The 17,065-nt window shown below is 42.1% G+C and overlaps 1 protein-coding gene and 1 non-coding gene across 2 annotated transcripts in view; both read left to right on the top strand.

The window, feature by feature from the left end:
• Positions 1-17,065, top strand: part of rhbdf1b (rhomboid 5 homolog 1b (Drosophila)) — a 40,972-nt gene that overhangs the window by 19,521 nt on the left and 4,386 nt on the right. The window contains exons 2-11 of the mRNA XM_085360475.1: positions 4,667-4,808; positions 7,757-7,890; positions 8,208-8,354; positions 12,933-13,161; positions 14,485-14,691; positions 15,835-15,957; positions 16,205-16,347; positions 16,434-16,688; positions 16,766-16,877; positions 16,977-17,051. Of these exons, the coding sequence (XP_085216601.1) occupies positions 4,695-4,808; positions 7,757-7,890; positions 8,208-8,354; positions 12,933-13,161; positions 14,485-14,691; positions 15,835-15,957; positions 16,205-16,347; positions 16,434-16,688; positions 16,766-16,877; positions 16,977-17,051 (1,539 nt within the window). The 5' untranslated portion in view covers positions 4,667-4,694. The remainder of the gene's footprint in view (positions 1-4,666; positions 4,809-7,756; positions 7,891-8,207; positions 8,355-12,932; positions 13,162-14,484; positions 14,692-15,834; positions 15,958-16,204; positions 16,348-16,433; positions 16,689-16,765; positions 16,878-16,976; positions 17,052-17,065) is intronic.
• Positions 3,050-3,143, top strand: trnai-uau (transfer RNA isoleucine (anticodon UAU)). The gene is made up of 2 exons: positions 3,050-3,087; positions 3,108-3,143. It is a non-coding gene; the product is annotated as a tRNA-Ile (tRNA).

Raw genomic sequence — 17,065 nt, 5'->3', positions numbered from 1 at the left:
TTTACAAAAAGCCTAAAACTTGGTCTAATCTGAGCATGCTGTTCAGTGTTTCCTTGAAAAGTTTGAGGAAACTAGACAAGTGGAGGACAAGAGAAGAAGTGGCAGGCCTAAATGCTATTTACAGCAGATGAACAGTACATGAAAGTCATGACTTAAAGAAATAGGAAATAATCCAACAAAGACCTGACACAGGACCTTAGAGATGCATCTGGCCTTTTGGTTCATCAGTCTGTCTCAGTGAAGAGTGGCTGTCAAGAAGCCATTATTCTTAAGGAAAGGAAACAGGGAGAAAAGACAGAGATGTGCCAAATTACACAAGAACTGGATTTAAAATCAGTTGCCTTAGGTCAGGGGTGTCAAACTGAAATACACAGTGGGCCAAAATTCAAAACTGGATCAAAGTCGCGGGCTAACATTAATATTCATTGAAAAAAATCTTCCTCCAAATATAAGAATGAATCTTTTCTTATGGACTCAAACAAGTTTTGCTGAAAAACTGAGTATGGAACAAGCAAAGCTTAATACTAAGCAATATATATAACTTATATAAACGTATATATATAACTTAATATTGCACACATGCAAAATCGAAATTCCAATTAAATAACACATCAGTGGAATTCATTTCTTAAATAAAAATTGTATTTGCAGCCAAAACACCAACAGAGCATTCTGGGAATTGTAGTATTAGCAGTACATGAACTGTATAATACCAGCAGGCCAGCTCTAATAGTAATTTTGTATGGCTTCGCGGGCCAGATGTAATTAGGCTACGGGCCAAATTTGGCCCGCAGGCCAGAGTTTGACACCTATGCCTTAGGTCTTTTTTAGGTCTAAATTTTTTGCTTCGGATTCTCATCTAGGTCAGGAAAGAGGTCAAATAACAGCCATCTGTAAAACACACTGGAGGCTCTTTCATGGGTTGAGGCTGCATTTCAGACAGCAGTGTTGAAGATCTTCTCAAAATAGATGGAATTACTGATCCAGAAAGATTGAAGTATTGTTGTATGTTTAGCCAGTATGACAATGATCCCAAACACGCTGCCAATACAGTAAAAATTTCCATTTCTGGATAGAAAACCACACAATGGATTTTTGTTAGTGTTTTAGCATGTTAGTAGGTATTTATAACAGGGTCTTTAAAGTGTAAATTCCAGTCACATTAATTTTGGGCCTTAAAGTGTCTGAAAACCTCCACATTCTGAAGTTTTTTTTTATACATTTGTTAATTATCTTTTTTTGGAAGGGGCGGGGTATTATTGACCATGCAGTAACAAAACTATAAATTAAAACCAACATGTTGCCAGTAGCCACTAATGGAAACTACAGCGTGTATAAAACACCCAGCTTGTGTTTTGTTTTGCAGTGTGAGGTGTCTGCTAATGCGACATACCCACTCATAAGTGAACATGTTAGGTGTTAAAGCTGTACAGTTGCGCAGGAAGTCAGAAAAACATCGGTTGCCATAACACACCAACAGCAGTACCGAAAATCCCACTCCAGTGAAACCCACTCTGCATTAGCAGCATCACTCCTGTAACTCCAGACAGTGCTTGGAGCTACGCTGACATTAAAGTGGTGGTGCTCTGGACTAATTCTGGCTCTGTGATTCTCATTCATATCCCTCATCCTTTTCTTCTGCCAATATGGATGTGAAATAAGTCTTAAAAAGCATTTATAATCATCTTAAACAGGTCATTAAGAAATCTTGCTGGACTAAAGACAAAGCGCAAAGAGCAAGCTGATGAGGGTGTGATTAGTTTTGCAGACTTTAAATGCAAAACAAAGTATTGGATAAGGTGAAAATTAAGCCTAACGATTTACCTCGAGAGAGAAACATCTGTGCAAAATTTCATGGCAGTCTAGACAGCTCATGCAAAACCACAAATATAAACCTCATGGTGGCGGCTGAGCAATCGGGGGGATCGTCAAAGTCAGTAGACTTATCCCCTGGGAACCATGAATGTCTGCACAAAATATTTGGCAGTCTAATGCAATATTGAGATACATTATTTGATAAGGGATGACGCTGCCGCTCCTTCAGTCTTATGTTCTGCTGTCACTAACGGTTTGTGTTGATATTTAACATGAATATTTATAGTGTAGGCTGAGTATTAGAGAACAATACAGTTAAGGTTGAAGCAATCTAACAGAAGGTACGATTATTCTGTCAGGACTGACGTTTTTACCACCTAGACAAATGATTGTGGTGAACCCTTCCACTTTTCACTTAAATCTGTCACAACCCCTCCAAAATAAACTGTGCTTAGCAGAAATGAGTTTGTTTTAGCCAAACCAAACCTCTCAGACTCCACCAACCTGAATAGCTCCAGCATATAATACAGCTAAACATACTGTCTACAACAAAGAACATGCACAACTCACGCTCCTTGTTGTGTCACTACTCCTACTACCATCTGCAGCTGAGTAATCACGCTTTATTTGTGCAAACGCCCACCCTATACTGACAACATCGAGTTCACACCTGCTCTGTAGGCACTGCCATGTAAAGATCACTATCAAAATAGACATGGCCTTTTCGCCTGAGAGCAGATACACAAGAAAATCGGATTTTACTGAAAAATACACTCTCGAAATGACAAGCCAAGTTATCCAAAAAAGAGATTCCTTCGCGTTTTTGCTGCAACTCTATAGGTTTGTGTGCAGGAGTTCTTGGGCTTTGGAAGTACATGCCGTCCTGTCTGGATTCGTTTGCATCAAGAAGTACTCCTGCTGCCGCCTTTGATTTTCTGGCCAGAAGTCTGAATATCAGCTCCGGGATCACCTATGATGGAAGAGATTATTGTTGACTTTATGGCAAAAGAGGAGAGCCTGTAATTTCACTCACTGCCACGAATCACAGAACAATTCGCAGCAGAAACCTCGGCGGTGGTCGCTCATTACTTCTCACTAGAGCCCCATGCAGATGTCCTATTATGCAGTAATAGTCCCCTTCACTCATGCATAAGGACTTCCACTTGGCACAGGCTGTAACTGTGATCTGAGAAAGACTTCTCAAAATGAGCTGAAATGCAGACATCCTGCAGGGGCTCCAGTGGTGCAATCGGTCAGCGCGCGGTACTTATAAGACAGTAACCTGCAGAGCGATGCCGAGGTTGTGAGTTCGAGCCTCACCTGGAGCAGTGAAGTTTTAGGCTCTTCGGTTTATGAGATTTAAGCCAGACCGTGTGTGTGCGTGCGTGGGAGGGTAGAGTAGTGCTAAGTTGATGACAACTTTAACCCCACAAACACACTGCTGGCTTTTGATAGCTACACAATACTTTGTCTGATATTCTTTAAGCAATGAGCACAAAGTAGTTTAAAAATTACTCTAAAGACGGTGCTTGACTCTTCAGCACAGCAAGAACTTTTCACAATATATCACATATAGAACATCAATTACACCAACACAGATAATTAATCAGATAATTCACATATGCCAGTAGGTCAGGATCGTTTTTAGAGTAGAGTAACTAAATAAACAGTGAGACAGTAAACAGACAAAATGTGCACACATCATCAAGCAGCAGCAGCTTTGAGAAACAAATGACAGTTTTGGTTCTGCACATTATTAAAAAGTTCCAGAGCAAACATTCACAAACTGAGGAAATGTCTCATGAATTCCCATACAGCTGCTGTGGAAACAGATAAACAGGAAAACCCCTTTTCACTCTCTGAATGCCTTCAAAGTCATAAACCAGTGAGCAACTGAGATCAGTGGAAGCTTCGGCCTTTTATTTTCTTTTTTTTATCTTTCCGTCTGCTGGTGTGGCTCAGCTTGGGTCAAATTTTCTGTCTGATGCTGTCTGTTAACGGGCGGCCTGCAGTGCAACAGCATCCATTTCTCTCCACACAAGTGGCGTGCTTGTGTTTTATCTGAGCACAAGCCTTCCATGTGAGCAGCTTAGTGCCACCTTGTGGTTGTGAAACATAGCTGCACCAACGTGCCTCCAAAACTCCAGGGGAGGAGTAAGTACTGGTAGATCTTAGTTTGCAGATAAATGCTGAGTATCCTGTGGGAATGGAGAAAATATTAACTGGTGTTTGGGAAAAATTTAAGCTCAGCTGAAATAATGTGTCATGTGTTTGCATTAAGTTATCTAAATGTGCTGCAGTGCTGCTTGTAAGACGGCAAACAGCAGAGTAATGCTAAGTTTGTGAGTTTGAGCCTTACCTGGAGCAAAGGAGCAAACTGAAGCTATCAGTGTTGAGGAGTTAAACTTCAGGACACCGGAGGCGGAACGGTGCAGCTTGCTTGTGGCCAGAATAAGAAAATAGTGGGCCGCTGCTCCTAATAATATCAGCATGTTTATTTCAGTCAGTAATTCAGTTGACACAATCATCTGAAAGAAGATCATATAGTAGATCTGCTCAACTGTGGTTCAGTGTCACTCCACACTGTGATTCAGTTTGTTAGGAAAAGACTTCAAGTTGTTGGCAGACTAGTGGCTCATAATTTGGATTATTCAGGAATTTGCCTCAGTACTGTGTCTGTGCGAGGTCACATCACGTGGATTACAGCTGTTTATTGTTAGCACGCTCTGTCTACTGTCTGCGATTAATCGACCAAGCTGGTCACTTTGGATTTTTTGGCTTGTGACAGTTCGGTAATTTGTCTGAGCACTTTTTCCAAAAACCCATTTCCTTCTCTGTTTGTGTTGCCCAGCTGGCAGGTGTCAGGAGAGGCAGCGAGCATGGATGAGCCGAGCAGCAGGAACAGCAGCCTGCAGAGGAAGAAGCCACCATGGCTGAAACTGGACATCCCAACCATCCAGCTGACACCGGATGACACGCCAGCGCCCAACCAGGTGAAGGCACAGGACTCAAAAGCATGTCTGGAGTAAAAGCAAGATAAGAGGTGTAAAATTCTGACTACAAGCACATGTTATACTGGAAAAAAATCAATGTTTTTGAGCGCTTTCAACAACATCTGGCGGTCTTTCACCTGGTGGCAACCAGTGTTGGTCAAGTTACTTGAAAAAAGTAATCAGTGACTAATTACTGATTACTTCCCCCCAAAAGTAATCCCGTTACTTTACTGATTACTTATTTTCATAAGTAATTAATTACTTAGTTACTTAGTTACTTTTTAAAAACACGATTTACAACCTGAAGAGGTGATAAAGCGATAGATCTTTCAGCCCAATTCTACTTTTTCTACATAATCCATCATACAAAATGTAATCAAATGGAAAAGTCTCTTTTTTTAAAACTTGTTTTATTAGTTTTAATCTTTTAACTTTATGCATCAAGCAAAAATTAAATTATATGCAACATTCTCTGACTGGAAGAAATTTGTTTAACATTTAAAACTATTTTCTGCACATTCCAGCACATAAAATAAAATATTTTGTGTGTTTACACTCAGTCTTTCAAATACAGTGGGGCAAAAAAGTATTTAGTCAGCCACCGATTGTGCAAGTTCCCCCACTTAAAATGATGACAGAGGTCAGTAATTTGCACCAGAGGTACACTTCAACTGTGAGAGACAGAATGTGAAAAAAAAATCCATGAATTCACATGGTAGGATTTGTAAAGAATTTATTCGTAAATCAGGGTGGAAAATAAGTATTTGGTCACCTCAAACAAGGAAAATCTCTGGCTCTCACAAGACCTGTAACGTCTTCTGTAAGAAGCTTTTCTGTCCCCCACTCGTTACCTGTATGAATGGTACCTGTTTGAACTCATCATCTGTATAAAAGACACCTGTCCACAGCCTCAAACAGTCAGACTCCAAACTCCGCCATGGCCAAGACCAAAGAGCTTTCGAAGGACACCAGGAAAAGTATTGTAGACCTGCACTAGACTGGGAAGAGTGAATCTACAATAGGCAAGCAGCTTGGTGTGAAAAAATCAACTGTGGGAGCAATCATCAGAAAATGGAAGACATACAAGACCACTGATAATCTCCCTCGATCTGGGGCTCCACGCAAGATCTCATCCCGTGGGGTCAAAATGATCATGAGAACGGTGAGCAAAGATCCCAGAACCACACGGGGGGACCTGGTGAATGACCTGCAGAGAGCTGGGACCAAAGTAACAAAGGTCACCATCAGTAACACACTACAACGGCAGGGAATCAAATCCCGCAGTGCCAGACGTGTTCCGCTGCTGAAGCCAGTGCATGTCCAGGCCCGTCTGAAGTTTGCCAGAGAGCACATGGATGATACAGCAGAGGATTGGGAGAATGTCATGTGGTCAGATGAAACCAAAGTAGAACTTTTTGGTATAAACTTAACTCGTCGTGTTTGGAGGAAGAAGAATACTGAGTTGCATCCCAAGAACACCATACCTACTGTGAAGCATGGGGGTGGAAACATCATGCTATGGGGCTGTTTTTCTGCCAAGGGGACAGGACGACTGATCCGTGTTAAGGACAGAATGAATGGGGCCATGTATCGTGAGATTTTGAGCCAAAACCTCCTTCCATCAGTGAGAACTTTGAAGATGAAACGAGGCTGGGTCTTCCAACATGACAATGATCCAAAACACACCGCCCGGGCAACAAAGGAGTGGCTCCGTAAGAAGCATTTGAAAGTCCTGGAGTGGCCTAGCCAGTCTCCAGACCTCAACCCCATAGAAAATCTGTGGCGGGAGTTGAAAGTCCGTGTTGCTCAGCGACAGCCCCAAAACATCACTGCTCTCGAGAAGATCTGCATGGAGGAATGGGCCAAAATACCAGCTACTGTGTGTGCAAACCTGGTAAAGACCTATAGTAAACGTTTGACCTCTGTTATTGCCAACAAAGGTTATGTTACAAAGTATTGAGTTGTATTTTTGTTATTGACCAAATACTTATTTTCCACCCTAATTTACGAATAAATTCTTTACAAATCCTACCATGTGAATTCATGGATTTTTTTTTCACATTCTGTCTCTCACAGTTGAAGTGTACCTCTGGTGCAAATTACTGACCTCTGTCATCATTTTAGGTGGGGGAACTTGCACAATCGGTGGCTGACTAAATACTTTTTTGCCCCACTGTAGATGAAAGTAAAACACAGCAGAAAATAAATAAAGTCAAAGACTAGCGGTCCTGTTGCTCTATTTTCACCTGTAAACCAGGAGTGGGGTAGGTGGAGGTTTACCCTGGTGCAGGTGTGCCGCGGTCAGTTGAAGAATCCGCGAGTTTCTCTGTGAATTTCCCATTACGTCGTTGAGCACTCGGTGCTTGCTTTTAGGGGGTTTTTTTCGCTGTAAAAGGAAGTTTTCTTCCCACGCACAACGGACGCTAATGTTTTTGTCACTTTTTATGGAATCAAACTCAAAGTAAGGTCAGTACTTCCACGCTTTAAACGCTGCACGCTCATACTCTCTCCGCACTCGATATATGATCCATTGTTGATCTGCACACAGCTGTTGTCACAAACGTCGCACTTGCTTACGTCACTGTCATGAGACACTCTAGCAAAAAAATCACGGTTTTAGTAACGCAGTAACGCAGCGTGCCTACGGGAAGTAACAGCAATCTAATTACCGTTTTTTTGCAATAGTAATCCCTTACTTTACTTGTTACTTGAAAAAAGTAATCAGATTACAGTAACGCGTTACTTGTAACACGTTACTGCCCATCTCTGGTGGCAACTCAGTAAATTCCATCAAATGAAGAAGACCGTAGCACTGAAAACTCTAACCCTAGCGGATTGCTTCTTCTGTGTGGAATTAGCTTGTTCCTTGACATGCAGTCACTCATTCCCAGTGGTACAGAGCATGATTGTATCATTTGTGTGTGTGTTTATGTGTGTTTACGTTACAGCCAGTGAGGCGCCTGCGCAGCGTCAGCATGCCAGGGGAAAACCCTCAGACCTGCATTGCTGCCTTGGAAACCTCCAACAACTACCTCAGACCTCCTGCGGAGAGATTGCCCTCCATCACTCAGTCCATTAAAAGGTTAGACACACACACACACACACACACACACACACACACACACACACACACACACACACACACACAGGGGTATATAAAGAGAACTCCTCTGTCCTCTCTTCCTATTTTCTCCAGCTGCTAATTTCCTCTTTCTGCTTCTGCAAGCAAAATCCATAATTCTAATAATTCCTCAACTAAACTATTAGATGCTTTTGCTTCCTTTCAATTAATCCTGCTCTCTTTTTTCTCTTTCCCCCCCTTTTACTTTGGCCTTGCTTTTTTCTTTTTTCTTTCCCTCTTTGTCTCCCTTCAAACCTCTTACTCCGATGTGAACGTAGTGAGAAAAGGGTGCACTTTGAACGCATCAACACCGTTCCCCCAAAGGGCCAGAGGAGCCCCAGGAGGGTGTCAACCATCCGAAGGCGGTCCTGTATCCCCAAGATACTGACCCGGCGGCGTTCATCTATACCAAAACAAATCATCAGGTACATGAGAGGTGAAGTAGGGGGCCAGGATAACAGCGAGTAGAAGCTGTTAGTTGATTTTTTTTGACTAGTGGTAGATTATTGGGTTTCAGCAAGCTCCAGGGATGCCAGCATGGACTTAGTTAGTTGAAACATCTTGTCATGTGAGTCTTGACTCAGACTTTCAGGTGAAAAGCTACTGCTTAACCCGTTGCAACACAAATTCTATCCTTTAAACTACTCACCTGATCTAAAACAGGACCTGAAAATGGGCTTTCAGCACAGGTTCGATTTCCTAAATCCCAAAGACAAAGCCCAAAAGGAAGTAAAGGACTCCAGTTCTCTGTCACTCCACTTGATTTGCAGTATGCTGAAAGGTTAATATGGGTTTATTTTTTTTGTCCAGTGATGCTAAAAACATGTTTGTTGCTTAATGTCTAATCCAGCCTTAACATTGAGTAAAACAGCTAAACTGAGACTGAAAGCTGGTGGACTAACATACAGACATCAAATAACTACTGAGTCTTCAAAACAGATGCTATTTGCTTGTAAGATCACACCTTTAACTCCAAAGGTGACATATCTGTGTTGTGTTTGTGCTTTATCTTTAAAACATGTTGAAATTCTCAGTAAAAATGGAGCTGATTTGTGAAGCATTTACACGCTATATTGAAAATAATAGAAATAAATTAAAAAATGATTTTCTTTTGAAATGTTCGTGTAAGATTTGATACATTTTATGATGATGACATGTTTATCACCCAGAACGCTTCATGTCATATTTATATTTACATTATATTATGGCAGTCATCATTTATGAATGCAAAAATGCTATTTTATGTCTGTCAAAATTGTTTTACTTTTGGCATTTTTCTTTGATTCAGCCAAAGAAATTGGAACAAATTATGTGTTCCTGACTTAGAAGGCTGTTAGTAAGTGTCCAAAGATACAGTTTACAATGGGTTACTGCTAAGTTGTCTGTTACATGTAGAAACAACACTGGTCCATCCTTTGAGGTACGTGCCTGTTTTATGCTTGAATGATTCATAGGTCAGTGTTAAGTGGCTTTACAAACAAAAATATTATTCATCTGAAAATGGTCAGATACAAGGATGGGACTGAAAGAAGCCAATGAAAGAGCCTGAGAAAGCCCAGAGAAGAACACTTTAAAAAGTGATAGGAAAAGTCAGTCTCCTTGGAAGCAAAACATAAAGAAATGAGGGGTGACTCATGAGTTTTGCTCAGTACTGTATGACAGTACTAAACTGGCCTGCCTGCAGTAACTGATACATTATTAAATATGACAGCGTTGAGCGGCTGAAACTGCGTGTCAAGCAATAACTGTGCAAACGTGTTTTTCAAAACTAACTTTGGTTCACACTTGATGCAACACAAAGAAAAACACATTACTGTCCCAACGTCTTTTCCAAAAAACATTAAGATGTACAAGTTTCAGCATTTAATGTGTTGTCTTTGTTATGTTTTCAGTTGACATGGTGGTTTAAAAGATTTTCAAACTCATTGGTCACATTTTCTTCATGCCACAGCTGCGAGGGTTTGTTGGTGTCAGTCCAGGTCATACACAGGACCACATGGTTTGTAGGAGACAACATAACACAAACGCTCATTCTGGCTATCTTATGTGCGTCATACCACTTCAAAGCGGCTGCTTAAACAGAATTAAATTAATGTAAACGTTTGAAGACGGAGCCGCAACTCAAACCTACAGATACTCTTCAAAAGAGAGTGTCCTAATGTTCTAATTTCATCTTGCAGAAATGTATTAGCTTTTTATTTGCATTTGTGGAAGAAGCACAGGACGCGTTTGATGTTCGTGAGAGAATTAATGCGATTGTATGTGACTCGTGGAGGTTAGCTGAGGTCCCTCCTCCGCAAGAGTTCACGAATCCATGCTAAATCTTTACTATTCAAACAAAGCACGTCTCTGAGTGTGATTTGTTGTGTGCACGCGGGGTATCTTGGAGGACACCCTGATGTTTGTTTATCGTTTCTCCCTCCTAATGCCCATGATGATCTTTCTTCTCTCCCTCCTTCTAACGTTCCATTTCCTGTGGTATGTTAGAGGGAGAACTGGTGTTTACATTCACTCCTGCAAAACAAGGCAGAGACACAGGCCGGCAGAGGGAGAGGGGACTCACTGATAGAGATCGTTGGGGGCTGTTGATGTGGGGAAAATGTTCAGTTTGACGAGGACCAGCATCGCTGTCTTTTTTGCCCAGTAGGTCACATCCTTTCATGTGAGCTCTTAAGGAGGGACGTCTCCAGACAAATTAACGCTCTTTGTTGGGTATGGAAATTTAGGCTGTGTGTGCTGGTGACACAAGTTCAGAAAACAAAGATCCACCCACTCATTGTGTGTTATATAGTCCAGCTGGATGAAATTGGAAGCGCTCTGTGGATTTCTTTTCACGTCATGATGTGGACATCAGCCTCCCGTCTGACTGAGGAGTTTAGCACTGGATTCTCTCAAACTTTGATTAACCAGGAGAGCACAGTAGAAGAAAGGGATGTTCAGCAGACTCCAGACATGTGCTGATCCTCCGCTCTTTGCTTAGCGGTGACGTAGAGCTGGCCTGGATATCAGGAAATCCCCTTATGGAACATTGTATGTGGGATTTGTGAAGGATCAGTTTGTATTTGGCAGATTGAGGTTTATTAGGAGTCAGGGGCTAAGCGGGGACAGTACTGGCGATGGAGATCACTCAGCTCCAGAGTCCCCAGCCCAATCAGGAATGAGCCATACCCTAAAGCCCTCTTGGAGATCTCAGGACAGGTGAGTGCGCTGAGGCAAACTGGAGCAGAGCAAAACATCTGGCTCAGCATGAGATGCTTTGGAAAGTCAGTGACATGCTGGCCTTTTAAAAAATGGTGTTGACAACCAGCTTTCAATGGATGGACAAATAAATCCCTGATGACCTTTCAGCATATTGTGGTTCACAAGTATTAGAGGGAACTAGAGTGCTGCACACGTTTTTCAGGCTTTAGAAAATGTAACTCATGAGAGAGACTCTGGACTTCTCAGACTAGGGCAGATGAACCATTTACCGACCTCACAGCACAATGTTGTACTTTGTAGTTATGTATTAAAAAACTCATTCATATTGTTTCTAGAAAACATAAAAGTTGAAAAGTAAATATTAAATTATAGGAAAAATGTAAACCAACATAAAGTCGTACATAGGAAAACAACTTGAATGAGTTTGCCGTGAATTACAATGCGTTCTTAAAATAATGTCTATTTTGACTTTAATAGTAATTTTATCAGTGGTCACACTTGCTGCCTCCACATGTGGCTATGAATGAATGAGACTGGGCATGTGCAAACTGAACCAGCAGTAGTCTAATTGTTTTATAGCTACCTGGATTTTTTGTGTAGTGTTTGTTTGGATTGTGCAAAGCTTTACCCTTCTGCCTTTTCTTCTCCCTGATGCCCAAAATGCCGTGTGAGCCCATAATTACGTCGACTGTTGTTTCATGTGTACCAGCCTTACCTGGAGGATGTGGAGACTAATGCACGCGTGTTAAAATTGCTTTAATCTTCTGCGATGTGTGGTTGTTTCGTGCTGTCGTCAAGCAGTCTGAATGTTTTGTTCGCGTTTTGTGTGGGTGACTAAGAAAAAGAAAAGAAAGAAAAAGACGTGCTCGCTTGCTCGTGCGTGTGCCCAAAAAGAAAAAGAACTGCTTTTCTAAACAAACAACTGTCACTGAGCCTGAAATGAGCCCATTTCTGAAATTTGGCCTTGTTGTTTCACCAGGATTTAATATTGTTTATGAGGTTTGTGTGATTGCTAGCTGCATTTAAGGAAACAAACATTTTGTAACTGTGCAAAAGTTTTTGAGAAGTCTGGATCTCCTGTCCTCCTTATTTCTCTCTCTCTAATCCCGCTGTTTACGTCTCCGTTCTTGCTCAAGGCATCCAGTCTAAATCCTACCGTTGTTTTGTTTTTGTTCCAAACCTGTTTCCTCTTTTTAAGAGATCCCTCTCTGGAGGGACAGTAATCAGGGCTGCGCCACCCCCACCCTGTCCTTGTGCAGCCTTAAAAGGCTTCCCCAGCTGGCGTTTTTCTTGATGATGAGGGCTGAGTGTTTATTACTAAACGTTCTGCTCTCTAAACAGCCTCCCCCTCCTCCCACTGATCGGTTAACACGCAGCCTGATGTGCGGACACAGTTCTTGGAAAAAGGGGGACCTGAATGCACATTTATCGAACTGAAATGTAATAAACAAAGACCCATATTGTGTCATCTACTCTGGGAATATGAGGCAACATCTGCTTCTTTTCTGCCAGCAGAGGGCTGTAAATTATATAAGGAAACAAGACAGTGTATTTCATCCAGGCTCTCAAAGCTGGGTTCAAACTTGCACACATTAGACAGAGATAAAAGTACAAGAAGAGCATCTTAGATGTTATAATATAAAAGTGTTGTTTTCTTGACTTTTTAAAATCATGGCCCGTATTTCATCCTGATTCATTATTAAGTTCTTGTGCTAAGATGAACCTGATTCATTTCTGACACACTACCACTACATCAAAAAAAGTATATGCTTTCACTAAGCAGAGTGTGTCCTCTCCCCCAGGGGTACGGCTGACTGGTTTGGGGTGAGTAAAGACAGCGACAGCACCCAGCGATGGAGGAGGAAGAGCCTGCAGCACTGCAGTCATCTGTACGGGGGTCTGAAGACGCAGGTGATGAGGGAGATGGAGCTTCACAGCCAAGACAATCTCTCCCTTGCCAGCACTGAGACCCCTCCTCCCCTCTACCTCCCACCCCTCCACCCCAGTCATCACCACTATGGCATGCAGAGGGTAGGCCTGCGCCAATATGGGGGGGGGGGCGCATGTTAGAGGGATGGAGACGTAGATGGGCACCTTTTCTTTCGTCACATTTCTCCCCCACCTCTCTCCTCCTGTTCTTCATGTCACATCTTGAAAATCGGGGTCGCTTTAGCGCCTTGCTTTGTTCGCTTTCGTAGGGTTCAATTGATGGGGTCTTAACAGAGAAAGAACTTTTTATTGACGATTTGTTTGACTAACCGCAAAAACAACAAGCCACTGAAAGTCACAATAATGAGTGCAGCACTGATATTAATTATACAGTTACAGATGACGGTTTTTCCAAGTAGCATTTTTAAACACATTAGACGTCTTTAGAAAGCATCAATTATTTCTGTTGTTACACAAAAATATAATTATTTCAGAAAAAAATAAAAATTACCAGGGTTAATATCATCAGTCCCAAGTTAAAACTGCAAAACTTTGAGCCGTCACTTTAGAAAGCATCAGCCCAAAAGTCAAAGAAGTCATTTTAGAGCTGAGAAAAAGAATTATTGAGAGAATGAGGTGGATATAGAAAGTTATCACAGCATTTCAAAGTTATAAGAACTGAAAAATCATCAAGAAATGTCTTCCTTCTCTCACCCCAACTGGTCCCGGCAGATGGCCCCGCCCCTCCCTGAGCCTGGTTCTGTCTGAGGTTTCTTCCTGTTAAAAGGGAGTTTTTCCTTCCCACTGTCGCCAAAGTGCTTGCTCATAAGGAGTCATATGATTGTTGGGTTTTTCTCTGTATCTATTATTGTACGATCTACTGTACAATATAAAGCACATTGAGGCGACTGTTGTTGTGATTTGGCTATATAAAGAAAATTGAATTGAATTGAATGAATTGAGTCACACAGTACACAGTAATACTAATGTAAGCATTCAAAATAAATCTAGGATGCTGGAAAAGCTGTGTTGAAATTCCTTGCTCTGTTAAATGCTTAAAAATTAAATTTTCATGGCGGGGGAGGGGAGGGGCTAATAATTCTGTACTCCTTTCATTGTGAATTCTGTGTAGCTAATAGCATGTCAGCGTAGCCCGCTAAGTGCTAGTAGCCTAAAAAGCCCTTGGTTTAGCAAATTTATCTGAAACTTTGCCCTTAATTTTAGTATAAAAGATCATATCAGACGTAAAACATAAAGCACATGTGAAGTAAAATCTACTTACCCCCTTTTACATCAATTTAACCCTAATATCGATGTGTATGTGCATCCCTGTTGCCTCTTCTGTTCTGTCGTGTCAATCGAGCTTAAAAGAAAAAGGTTGTGGTGAACCGACACACTTGTGCGACGCGTTGTGTTTGTGTGCAGATCGTAGACCCCCTGGCTCGGGGTCGTGCCTTCCGCAATGTGGAAGAAGTAGATGGCTTGAGCGCCCTGCAAACTCCCATGACGCCCGGCACAGCTTCCCTCTGCTCATTTTCCAGCTCACGCTCTGCCCTCAATCGTCTCCCACGACGACGCAAGCGAGAATCTGTCGCCGTCATGAGTCTCAAGGCGGCGGCGGCGCTAATGAAGGTGTATATTTGTTGTTTATTCCAGAATTCCTACCTAAGACGGTCTTGCTGTCTTTGAATTCTTCTACACTGCTGCCTGTCAAGATAGTCATGCATGTTCCTCCTTCCTGGTATTAAAAGCTCATGCAACAGATTCTAGTAAGATAGCCCATAAAAGGACTTTGATTTACATTAAGTTATTTCTTATTTGTCCCAGAAAAAATACACTTACCATAATGATTTGGCAGGTTTTTTTTCTGTACACAAGCATGTTGTGTAAAACAGGAGATTTGCGTGTCCTGTTGGGGATTAAAGTCAGGCGCTATACTTTACAGCAGTGTGCACGTGACTGTCCTTGTGTGAACCACGAGCTACAGAACACATATGTAAAGCAATTATGCTGCTGTTCAGAGTGTGTGTGTGTGTGGTGGGGGGGGATTACTGGGGGTTTTACCAGCAGATGATCCGTGACAACACCAGTGAATGCTCAGTTATCTGCTGCTTTGTTTTCAGAGCACTCTGGAAGAGCTGAGCTCATATAGGTGCAAACCCGCAGAGGCCACATCGCATCATTAAGATACGCGGTCTCACTCTTTTGCATCAGTGCTTAGGTTTAGTTACCAAAAACTACTTGGGGAAGATTTAGGAAAAGTTTCACTACTGTGTTGTTCTCTTTTTGCTTGTGTTTTTTTTCCAGCAGGTGATCAAACTGATCCTTTGTATCTTCTCTCTCTGTCTCTCTTCTCCTCTGTTTTTCTTTCCCTCTCCTTCTGTTGAGCTTCTTCCCAACTTCTCTTTTCTTAAAAGTAAAATAAATAAATAATGCAGATCGAACAAGCAATGACAATCAAGTAGACCAGTATGGGAAACGGCATAATGATCCACTTGGGAAAGTAAATCTGTTGGGCATTTTTCTGGTTGCAACGGTGACAGACAGGCCAAAAAACATGATACTTAGATATTTCATTTAAGTGTGACGCCGAGGGGTTCATAGGTGAGCAGGTTAGAGCTTTTTCACTATTACCATGAACCCAGTGAGCCACCTTGTGGCTCTCATTTCGCAATGATAAAGTAATACCTTTATTATTAAGGTGCTTTTGTCGATGTGATTTAGAAAATTTCCTCCATCTTTGTTTGAAATGTCCTGTTTATGATCGTTTCTCAGGGCCGGACGTTAGGCGAGAGCACCGCTGGGCGGCGGCGCAGACGGAGTTTCATGCCTCCTAGTTTCTTCGAAGATGACACTGCGGATTTCCCCGATGACCTAGATACTTCTTTCTTCACCAGAGTGAGCAGTGGACACACTCTCTCAAAGCGACTTTTAGTCACTGTGACATTCATTTGAATTCACAGATTGATAAAGCTTGCATTTTTTCGTTCAGGATAAGAACTTCCTGCAGCATAATTTTCAGTTCTGCAATCTTCTGAATGCGATAGCCCGCAGAGGCTTCATGTAGCAAAAACATGTGTGCTTATTTCTGTGAAATAAATTAAAAATACTGTCTACGATGTATTTATGAGATGAGTCTTTGCAGGAAGGCCTGCAGGATGAGTTGTCCAGCTATGCTGACGAGGTTTTTGAGACTCCGTCGGAGGCTGCCCTCAAACAGCTAGATGAGAGTGAGCTCACGGGAAGCGCTCTGGATAGGAACGAACTAGAGAGGAGTCATCTCATGATGTAGGTCTCCACTGTATCCTTCACATGCACACAAAAAAATGAAAGGAGCTGCAATCCCTTAGAATGCTTCCTCCTCCCCGATTCAGGCCTTTAGAGCGAGGGTGGCGGAAGGCAAAATCCGGCTCTGCGGTCCAACCCAAAGTCCGCCTGAAACAGGAGGTGGTGAGCGTCAACAGCCATCAGCAGCGAGGGCAAAGAATCGTGGTTCCGGTTAAGAAGCTTTTTGCCAGAGAGAAGAGGCCGTACGGGCTGGGCATAGTCGGACGTCTCACTAACCGGTCGTATCGCAAACGCATAGACAGCTACGTCAAGCGGCAGATTGAAGACATGGATGATCACAGGTGAGACGGGATGTGGCTGTTTAGAAATGTTTAAATGCAAAAAGTAAACAATGCATTAAAAATGCTTCCCTCTCCAGGCCTTTTTTTACCTACTGGATCACCTGCGTCCACCTGCTCATTACCATTCTGGCTGTCACCATTTACGGTATTGCCCCTATCGGCTTCTCGCAACACGAAACTGTCGACTCGGTAAGTAAAGTGTTCGACTTTTATAAGGGTTTAATGCTGCTTTGTTACAAATTTTTGAATATTGAGATTTTTATTTTTTATTATTTTTTTATTTTTGAGGTGCTGAGGAACAAGGGGGTTTATGAAAACGTGAAGTTTGTGCAACAGCAAAACTTCTGGGTGGGTCCGAGCTCTGTAAGTACTTCCAG

This window comes from Diplotaxodon limnothrissa, linkage group LG8 (genome assembly GCF_057381915.1).
Source record: "Diplotaxodon limnothrissa isolate DT_005_m linkage group LG8, D_limnothrissa_male_GT1.1, whole genome shotgun sequence".
Lineage (NCBI taxonomy): Eukaryota > Metazoa > Chordata > Actinopteri > Cichliformes > Cichlidae > Diplotaxodon > Diplotaxodon limnothrissa.
Note: the sequence above shows the minus strand (reverse complement) of the source record. Positions and strands in the feature narration are given on the sequence as shown.